General features: G+C 40.8%; 1 protein-coding gene across 1 annotated transcript in view; it reads left to right on the top strand.

The window, feature by feature from the left end:
• LOC144754759 (L-threonine ammonia-lyase-like) overlaps nucleotides 1-9,763 on the top strand; it is a 279,218-nt gene extending 269,455 nt beyond the window's left edge. Inside the window, exon 12 of the mRNA XM_078642948.1 lies at nucleotides 8,184-9,763. Coding sequence (XP_078499074.1) covers nucleotides 8,184-8,282 — 99 coding nt within the window. The 3' untranslated portion in view covers nucleotides 8,283-9,763. The remainder of the gene's footprint in view (nucleotides 1-8,183) is intronic.
• The last annotated feature ends 1,558 nt before the right edge of the window (nucleotides 9,764-11,321 follow it).

Here is an 11,321-nt window from a genome sequence, read left to right as displayed (position 1 = left end):
CTATTTGCTTTGTCAATGGTTGCTAATTGCATAAAATAAAAAAGAGTAGTAACCATGGCTTTGTTGAATATAACAATGAAAATGCATCAGTTTTAAAATGATGAGACAGTGAAAGACCCATAACCATTTTTTTAAAACTTGTTTCACCACCTTTTCTTGAAATGGATTCTTACCAGGAAGCATGGGCGTTTTTGTTTCTTTCTTCCACCAGACTGAATGCCCTGCCCTAGACCGAGGCAGGAGGGGCCCCAACACATGCAGTAAGAGCCCAGACCGGCCCATTGTCTTTCTGTATGTAGCAATCAGCTGCAGACAGAATGACAATGGGCGAGGTGGGTCTGCTCTTGTGCTCAGAGGAGTGCGAGGCTGCCCCATCAGGGAGCTGAGGCTTCTGGTAGGGGAACAGTGATATTCCCCAATCTCCAAAATTACGGACGAAAGGCTTCCGTAAAATGGATCGTCATGGACAACGGACGTGAGATCCAAATTTGGGACGGTCTGTGAAATTTACGTACGGTTGGTCACCCTAATATAAAGCTTAACAGAATTTAAGGGCAAATTTAGCAATAAGATTTAAGACTTGAAACTTGGGGGAAGCGGTCAGTGTATTGTTGACTGTGAATTTAACTGATTATTTTGCGGGATTTTATTTTAATTTATTTTATTTATAAGGCCCGGCTGTAAGGTTTAAACTGATGCCACAATGGATATCCAGAGAGGGATACCAAGCCATTTTGAGATGGTAGGCCTCTTCAGGAGGTCTCCAGCTATGGGGCCTTTGAGGCTGCACCCGCTGGAGTTACCAATACCCAGGTACTGCTAACTTCAGAGTGTGGTGTTTACAGGAATAATAGGGATAACCTTGAGGTTCCCCTTACAAAAAAGGAATTACTAGGGAATTGGCAACTCTGGGTCCAATTTTGCTAGTAATGTCACATATTTGGTGGGTGGACTTTAGCAGAATCGGACGACAGATCAGGGACAGATCCCCATCTGAGCCGTCGAAGTACCAAATCAGTGTTGGCCATGCCTCAAAAGCCTGTCCAAAAGTATGTGGTCAGGCACGTGTTCCTCATGAATGGGGACGGGGGTACAGTAATGTGCTAATGTGCGTCTCTTAGTTGGCTATGCTGCATGACTCCATAATACATACAAATGGACTCAAGCAGTGCCTCACCGTTGAGGCCTAGGGAGAGCTGAAATGCATTAGGGTTTCATGCATTCTCATTTAGAGAGGAACTAGGCCCCCAATGTGCGAGTTTACTATCACTTTTGGACTGCGTCAAGACCTATTGGCCTGTTGGTAATGGCATATTGACCTTAAATGAAAGAACATATGGTGCACTCTCTATATACCTGCAATTAAATTGAATGTAAGTTTTCAACCCATCACGTTTTGTGAACATGAGCAGACAGACAGCTCTGGTCAAAAGGCAGAAAAAAGAAAGTCTATGGGGAGACAGCATAATGCATTAGTAACATAGCATTTACTACTGTATGCTTGCCGCATCAAAGCACTGTAACTTTGAGATTACATGGCAAGTGCACTAAATCCAGTATTAACTGGATTGTAAAGGTGGCCTCATACAAGGTGATCTTAGGAGCCCATAAGTGGACTGCTTTCTCTGTATTATCTATGGACTGTAGCTCGCCCAAGAACCGGTCTGTCATAAAATTCTATACTAGAGAAGGGTTCATGTTGGCTCCAATCAACAGAGACCATACAGGTCTGCAGGAGGTTCCGCTTCTCATAAGATGTTTTCCCATCCAAATACGAATACATTTGGTATTGCCAAGATGGCGCTTACACTCCCAGGGCAGAAATGCTTGTTTTCTCGATGTAGGACCATTCCCTTTGGATAACTCCATTGCAGCACCTACCTCAAACACAATTAGCTTTGGCATCGCGGACCGGATATCCCTATGAACCGCAACATATATTATTGTAAAGGAGTAATTACTATTGCCATTTTGCTTCTGATAAGATAGTTCCCTATTGAAGGACACTTCAATCTTATATGGACAAAAGAACACTCATATTCCTTAGGCAGTAGTGCTTGTCTTACTGCTCTGGGGACAGGACTACTCACCATTAATGATTTTAAAATGGCGTTCAACCTAAACGCTGGCAGCGTTGGCATCGTGGACCACAGAGACTTAATCCCGAAAAGGCCATCTAACTTAAAAATTGTAAGCAAATTCACAGTCTTATTTCAACTCTTTTCTTTTGACCACTGTTTAGAATTCTCATTGTTAGATTATGGCTTAAATCCAGGCAATCTTGCCCCTTTGTCTTGAGCATTACAGGCAACTGACTTGCACCCAGGGGCATTTTTACAAACCCTTTCACCACCGGAGCGTCCATTTTTTTGATGCTTCGGTTACGTAGCACTTTTTCCGGCTTTACAAGGTGGCGCTGGGCCACTTGGCTTGGCTTAACGCCACCTTGTAAATATGCCCCATTTCACTGCAGTCCTCTGAGGCAAAAGAGCGGGCAATGGGTGTTGCTGTGGGCTTTCCACCGCAACACCCATTGCTTTTTGACGCGGACCCATATTTACATGGCCGAGGCAGCGCCAAAAACTAACACCAGGCGTTAGAATGGCGATACGAGGAAAAGTTCTTAATTTATCCTCATTTTTGCTCTTTCCATCTGTGCTGCTTTCTACAGCACACATGGAATGAGCAAATCGCCATTATCGATTGAAGGTGTCCCTTCCTGCACATAAACAATCAGGCACCCTTGCAACATGGCAGCAGGGAGCCTGCGCTTGTGCTAGGCAGCTTTTATTGCACCAGCGCTAGAGGAAACACAGGGGTGTACCGTGTTCTTCTGAATGTGAATACAGCACATGCCTGCATTTGTAAAATGTTGGCGCCCAGCGCTGCCAAATTTGGCACAGCTCTGCGTGCCAGCATTTTTTTACGAATATGCTCCCAATGTCTACTTAACGCTGCCTATTTGCCTCTTGTTGTCTAAGTGGCATTCGGACATTGCCTCCCCCTTGTTGAAAAGCTGGACTTTATTTAAGGCATTTCACTTTGTATATTTACTTTGTATAGTGCTAGTGGCATTCAGCAATACCTTCCCTTCTGCTGGAATTCTTGACCCTATTTATGGTATTACATTTTTGCATATTTGCCTCGTGCAGATTGAGTAGCATTCGGCCATTGTCTACTCTACTGCTGGACCACATTAAACTATATACATATATACCACTGTAAGGCATCAACTCTTTAGCTCTCTACATGTTTTCGTGTACAAATCACCCAAACTATATCCCTTTTTGGGAGTTATCAGAGGCCCTATTGTCTCTGGGGTTTTTTCCCTGGCTCAGGACGCCTCTCTCTCGCTTGAGCCACAGTATCACCAAGAGCATGGAGTGGTGAAGACTCATGGTTGCCCCGACCGCCCAAGAAACCTGTGATATCTGACTATAGCACTAATTTTACTGACCATGAAAGGATGAAGGGAGGACTCCAAACCCATGAATTGCAGGTTATACTGAAAACCTGTCAGACCCCGTTCAGGGGTGGGTAAAGGGGTAAAGCACAGGACAGACAGGGCTACTGGGCACCAAGCATGGAGGTTGAGATTGTTTGCCACTGATGCCCTGGGGTCTATCCACTGTGACTCTGCAAACTGGCCCAAGTACAACCCCTCCCATACTTGACTCGTTAGTGAGGGCGAGCAGTTACAGACCTTTTAGGGAGGTATTGATTGGGTGCAGGTGCTCGGAGCTCAACAATCTACAGCTCCAATAACTCGCATGTCCAGCCCAGTGCTCATCCTTCCAGAAAATGAAAGAACATTTATTCACACAGCTGTACACATGCCATAGCACGGTAATGGGAGATACTTTAAGGGAAGGGCTGTGCTTTCACAAGAGGTTTGGGTCATTTCTTTTTACCCCAGTACCCTCATTTTAGTTCTCCACTCTCCTATTACAACATGTAATGTACAAACCTCATTCAACTACTATTTCCAATGCACTACCTTATTTCTCACCCTATACCGCTCTCAATATATCCTCTACCTCCACTCACTCATTCATCCCAACACCCATACCAGTACTATGATCCCCCAAATGACCCTTTCTAGACTCCTCCCTCCTCTGCTCCTCCTTGCATCATCTCATACCTGTTTTACTGTTCAGATCTCCTAAACAAACATTTCTAAACCTTTCCCTCTGACTTCTCCCCACACCTCCCCTTTACTCATCCAAAACCCCCTCCTACTGCAATGAAGTCCAAAAAACGTTCTATATCCTTTCCTCTTCTATCCCTCCACTATTCATTTTCAATCCAAATAACAAACTAACATGGCCACCGTTCAAATTAATTTAATATTTCTATACACTAATTCCCTACTAATCTTGTTTGGGTTCCAGAGTAGCGTGCTACCTGCCAAAAAGCCCTTCAACACCTCATCAGGGGTAGCAAGTGCTATATAAATGCAAACCCTTCTCTATTCTATCCCTCCACCAAATAATTTCATATATCCCTATATTAATTCACAATTAATCCTTCTTGGATTCTGGAGTAGCGTGCTACTAGCCGAAAAGTGCTTCAACACCTTACCAGGGGTACATAAATGCAAACCCTTGCCTCTTTCATCCCTCCACTATCCTTTTCAATCCAAATAACAGACTGACATGTCCACTGCTCAAATTAATTTCATATTCCTCTAGACTAAATCACCACTAATCCTTTTTTGGTTCCGGAGTAGAGTGCTACTTACCGTAAAATGTTTCAACACCTCATAAAGGATAGCAAGCGCTATATAAATGCGAATCTTTCCCTCTTCTATCCCTCCACTATTCTTCTCAATGCAAATAACAGACTAAAATATCCACAGCTCAAATTAATTTCATATTTTCACTACACTAATTCACCACTAATCCTTTTGCGTTCCAGAGTAGCGTGCTATTGGCTGAAAAAGTGCTTAGACACCTCGTCAGGGGGAGTAAGCACTATATAAATGCCACTACAATACAATTACAATGTTTTCACTAATAAAACAGAGGCTTTACTTGTTACTTAACCTTCTTAATGAGGCTAATGTGACATCACCACTAGATGTTTTCACTTTCCCTAGATTACATGTCTTCCTAATGACCAGTGATTCTTGGTTCAGAAACATGAGAAGCCCTGCAACAGTTTTGACTTTTTGCCCCACAAAGGCCTTGGACAAGCCTTGGTGGGATGGATGAGGCTACTTGTCTTTTTTACCCATGGTGGAGGGGTGTTTGTCAAACCTATTCATGTGCTAATCAGAGGAGCGTGTTTTCTATCAAATCTCAAAAAAATCATTTGTACCTAAATAGTACTGGGACTAATGATAAGCTTTTACTGTGCCTGCTGTGTTGCTTGAAATGGTTTTGTATTCCTGTCGGTCAGTTAAACAAGACACCATCCAGAGGTAGACAGCTCCTTTAAACTGAAATGACTGGTTTCAAAAAAACTGAGCTTCATTTTACTGTGATGGATTTCTGCACTTCATAAAGCCTCCTGGGACTTCGGGGAAGGGGCTGCATGTAAGACACAACCTCTTTCCCCATTGGTTCCCTTTTTCCTTCACGCTTCCCAAGACCTCTTTGAGCCTGCCACACACCCAAGACCCTCATCAACCCCCTACCCGCATTTAACCTGGAAAGAGCACATGGGACCAGAAACATTCCCAGAATCGGGTATCGCCTTCAGAAAAGGAGCCAGTATTGGCAGGTTGGAATGTTTATTCCCCATTCCAAAAGCAGCCAAAACTTGTAAATGCATTGTGTGCAAGGCTGAAATTACCTCCAGGAGTGGGTGGTTCAGGGCCCAGTCATTCCAGCACCCTTGTAGCCTACAACTTGTAAACTTGCTTTTAGGGCGTTGGAGATCTCTTTTCCAGCTCACTGCACATTATGAAATGTAGCAAGTATGCCATTAACTTAAAAGTATACCAGCACTTGAACGGTTAAAGAAGCGGTAATGTTGGCTTCTTGCCATTTAAGAGCAATTTTGCCATAAAAATGAAGGTTTTGTTAGGGACAAGCTTAAACTGTCATTGGACTGCAAGTAAAGCAGTTTAAATTGGAAATTAAACTTTTCTTCTGATCATACACATAACACCTGACCCAACTGTGCAGAGATCAGACCAACATTTACACCGGAGGCTCACGGCCGAAACTAGTAGACACATATTCCCAGATGATGGTACTCCTTTCTCCAGCAGATGTTGAGAATAGTGTATACTTTCCACAGCACCAGCCTTTAAATGTAGCTTCTTAGAAGCCATAGAAAGCTGAGGTTCAAAGCTTGTCCAGAAACTAAAGCTGCCACTTGGATCACATTTGATAATCACCTGAGCGACGTAGGCCTTCATCACCTATTTTGGGAGTTTTCTGTAGGTGGTTATGATTTAATGATTGATGTTGAGTGGCGTGGAGAGTTACAGGGGTTCCATTAGAGATAGAAGACAGCGAGTGCCACTGTGTTTACAGAGAGGGAGCATCAAGGTTGCGACTACCACTCTGGCAGTCTGGATTCTCTGGAGGAGGAGAAGGTGTGGCACTAAGCAGACATATCTCAGTCGAGACTTCAAATGGCAAAACGGGCAGTGAGATTAAGTAGAGAACAGGAAGGAGTAAGTTTCAACAAGAAGACAATAAGCGGTGTGAGCAGACACCTGAAGTTGTCCTGTGACAGATGCGAGTAGGTACTCAACCAGGATATTACACAACCACGCACAAGACTCCCCAGTTCCAAAGTCAGCTAGCCAAAAAAGCAGATACAACTCACCCAACCACAAATGATACTCAACGCAGACACCAGAAAACAACAATAGTCATATTTCAACTTTGCGTAGGGAAATTTGCAATGCAACAGAAATGGGTGAGGCGTGGCATGGTTTATGGTACAATCTGGCTCACCCACACCAAGAGATCTCTGGATGAGAACTGTAACAGTTGTTTTACAGCATTGGTCACAGTGAAACTGAATGTACTTTTCAACTCTGCTGGCGTACATAGGTGTAAACAGCAAGAAGGTCTTCTCAACCCACACAAAAGGAATCTTGTCATGAAAACATGTGAGATCAGTAATGGATATTGTTTAACTCTGCTCACCCACCCAAATGGAATCTGGTAATAAAAATAGCAACATGTGTCTTACAAATCCACTTACCAACAGAAAGGGAGTTAGTAGCAGCTTCCACCCCTACTCACATATAAATGGCATTTTGGTATGAAAACAGTAACAGATGTCTTTCAAACTGGCATGGGAAAACAAATCTGATGTAAAAAGGAATACGAGATGAGTAAGGCATTTGTGTAGTAGTGCACAATAGAGACATTGTAGCAATCCAATAGTTGGTATCTATTACTAACACATGGGACTCTGGCCCACATGCATCAAGCATTTTTGTAGTCGCAAACGGTGCGATTCCTTAAAATCGGCCGTTTGCGAATGCAAAAGTGCTTTTTGGGATGCATGAAGCAATTTTAGAATTCGTAACATTTTTGCGAGTTCTAAAATTGCGGGTGCTTTAAAGAAGTCGCAGATGTGCGATTTCTTAAAAGCAATGCATCATTAGTTTTACAAGTGCAAATTCGCAATTAGGGTGCCAAATTTACCGAGTGGTTGAACCACTCGGTAAATTTGGAAAAAGTGTTTAAAATGCATAAAATGTTTTTTTTCAACATTCATGTTTCACACACACAAGTCCTTAGGACATGTGTGTGTGAAACATGATGCGAAAAATACATTTCAGGGGTGCATGGGGGGTCCTTTGGACCCCCCCCTGCACCCATGAAATTTTCAAAGTGCCACTCGCAATTTGCTGATGCCTTCCTATTCACTACTATGGGCCTTTTGGCCCATAGGAATCAATGGGAATTGCGAAAAGTAACTAAAGAATTCGGTATTCATTTGGGATTCGGTAAAAATTGCGATTTTTACCGAATCACAAATGAATACCGAAAATAATGATGCATAGCATTTTGCACTTCTTAATTTGCGAATCCTTATTTTTCGCAAATTAGGAAGTGCAAAATGTAACAATGATGCATGTGGGCCTCTATGTTTTGCCGGAAGAGCGTATGGATGCAGAACGGCTATAACGTGAAACCTGGATATGATTAGTAGTGTTATGTTTGTCCCAGAATCAATGGATTTACGTTCCTTTACCTCTTTCTTGTCAGGTGACTTGCACTGTGGAGTCGAGAGATAGAAGCCATACATCCCAGGTGAGGGGCGCTCTTGCGGAACGATATCCAAAGCTACGGTGGAGGGAGCGTTGAAAAAACAGTGGTGTCCAAGCACGCTCTAGTGAAGAATCCCACGTGTCAATATCTTACATCTATATAACGTAACCTCAAGGGGTGGTTTTTGGATAGAGGGCAAGAATGTCATCATTTTTTATTTCAAATGTGTTCTTCCCACATCTTTTATATCACTTTTTTTAATATAATGGTGTGTTCTGAAGTTTCCTTTATTTGTGTAAAGCACAGCCTTTTTGTTTTGAACGTTAAAATACTGCATAATATATAAGAATGCTCTCTGTTATTTTCTGGTGGTCTGAAGTCAAGTTTCTGAAATATCAACGAATGTGTCAATGTGACTTCCAATCCGAAATTGAAGATAGACAGTCTGAACAGCCACCTTGTATAAACAACATCTCTTTACCTGAACCTAGAACAATGTATTTGCAAAATACACCACTTAATAAACTGTGGAAAGGGCACATTTTAAATTAATTTAGACTCCAAAACTGAAGAATAACCAAATTATTGTTATTAGTGACTTTGTCTGTTTATATGTGTATTTTTTTATATATTTCCTATACTGTGGATCACTCTTGGCACCTGAGCATTTCATTTAGACCAAATAAAAGTATTAACATGCTACTTTTTCTAATTTTACATATATTTCTGAAAGCTCGACTCACCAAGCTATTCACTCCATAATATATGCCTATGACCTCTGAAAAAAATGTGTCCTCCACGCATGACGAGTGAGGAAGCACTGATGCTCTTATTATAAAAACGAGTAGTGGTGAACTCACGTTTGCTTTGTCAAGGAAGAACACAGTTCTAAAGTGTTGCTAGTTAGATTTTTATTTTTATTTGTTGCATTATAACGTTTGGTCATTTCCTGTAGGCATAGGGTGTGTACAGATGATAAAATAGTAGGCAGTATAGTACAATACCAAACACAATATAAAACAAGAATAAAATGTAGTAAATACAAATTAAAAGAATACAGAAAACTCGTGGTTCAATATCTAGTATTCCTCGTACTTTGATTTTGACTACGCTAACATATTCCAATAGAGTACTTTCCCGAAAAATAATAATAAAATATGTAGCCTGGTTAGATATTATTTGTAAAGAAAAAAAAAGTAGCCTTGTCTATTGTTGGTTACTTTTTAAGTTCTCTTGCAAAAAACTCTTGTTTTGTTTGGCACAACATAGACATGCGGTAGTGAAATGTACATCCTAAAGCAAGAAAAAATTGTTATGTTGGTTTGCTCAAGAAAGTTTTCCTTTTTCAAGTCTTATCCTCATATATCAGGATGAATGATGAGAAACAAACCCCTTTTGTTCGCCAGGAATGCATAATCTATGTTCAAAAGTATCTTAGTGCATTGTGAACTGTGTGGTTTGCTTCCTAGACTTGTGTATGTGGATCAGTGCTATCTTTGATTTTATCTGTACCCCGACGATACTAGTCAGTTAATAACTTTTTATAAGATACATAATAAATGGGGGTGTTTCCTGCAGCCATTGACCTCCTCTGCCTTTTTTTTCCTACTGTACTGTGATGTAACCGTGCTAATGGGAAAAGGCTACTACATGAAATCATGAGCCAAAGTATAGGGTCCATCTACAGGAGCAAAGTTATCTTGAGAAAGCGGAAGTAGCCTTTCTTAGAACTAATCCTGTGGGGAGCTATGGAGAACTGTTCTTCTTCCTTGAAGATGCAGACAGGACTCCATTTTGCTGGACACACGATCTAAAAGCTTGGACGCTGTAGTCTAGTGTTAGTTATTACAGTGTCTCCTCCATGCAACCATAAATCCCACTTTCAATTTTACAGACTCAAGACTAGTGATATTTTAAAATTGTAAAGTCCACTTATGATGATGGGAAATCACCTGTGTGCTGGATTTTCTAGTGCCACAAGTTAAGGGTGGAGTATATTCAAGAAAAATGATTGGAGAAAGCCAAAAACGCCGACTTTATGGGTATTTGCAAAGACTTTCTTTCTCTTATTAGAGCACACATACAGTAGATGGGAAAATAATTGTATAACTATTTCTAGGTTGGGAATAAGAGAGAGCCACCTCCAGACTGTATGGGCTTTTGGAACAAGGGGTTCACCCAAGGAAATTAAACATGCTAACAGTGCAGACATCAGAACAAAATAGGTCATATAATATATGCAAGAAATGTAGAATAAAATGAATACACTATATTAAATAAAAATACACATTTCCAAACAAAATCCTATCTGTTACCCTGATTTTTGTAAACAAATTCAAAGCTGATTTCATCTGACAAACAAACACAGTCTCCTGTGGGAATGTCGGCATATCAAAGTCTTTAAACATTAGCAAAAACAATGTCATGATTTTAAAAACAAGAACCGTCTACGGTTTCATTAGGACCCTGAAAAACGTAGTTACAAATTTTTCAATCCACTATACCTCTCTTTGGAGTAAAACCTCTGTATTGCTTCCATCCATAAATTCCAGAATCTCCTGTAATGTATTAATATACATTTTGCATATACTGTATATGTCAAACTATTAATGATTTAATTATCTTGGTGTTGGCATTACTCACATTTTCTGTCCACCTTATTTTGTCTGTTGAAATCATGTACTCGACGAAAAAGAGTGCACTTGAGAATTTACTAGAACAAATACAATGATCTTATGTGCCACCAATTCATTTGATATAGTTTCTAGAATGGGATTAGCATATCACATTAAGTGGTTCTGTGTGTGTGTGTGTGTGTGTGTGTGTGTGTGTGTGTGTGTGTGCAATGGAACTGAGTGCAATAAAAGCATGGGAATATGCTTATCTTCACCTTCTCCAAGACTTCTTGTATTTCACAGTTTCTTATTAGATTATTTGAAGTTACTAGCCTTTTAAAGTTCATAGATCTTTGGGAAGTATATAATAGATATTTTTGGAAAGGTGTGTGATTTCTATCTCACTTTGTATTATTGACTATTATTATTGTATTATGTTGGTTAATGTGAATTCTGAAAGAACTTAATAAGTTGACCTGGGAACATGTGGCTGTGCATCCTTCCAGGAATACTGACATGT

Source organism: Lissotriton helveticus, chromosome 5_1 (genome assembly GCF_964261635.1).
Source record: "Lissotriton helveticus chromosome 5_1, aLisHel1.1, whole genome shotgun sequence".
Taxonomy (NCBI): domain Eukaryota; kingdom Metazoa; phylum Chordata; class Amphibia; order Caudata; family Salamandridae; genus Lissotriton; species Lissotriton helveticus.
This window is presented reverse-complemented; position numbering and strand designations above follow the sequence as displayed.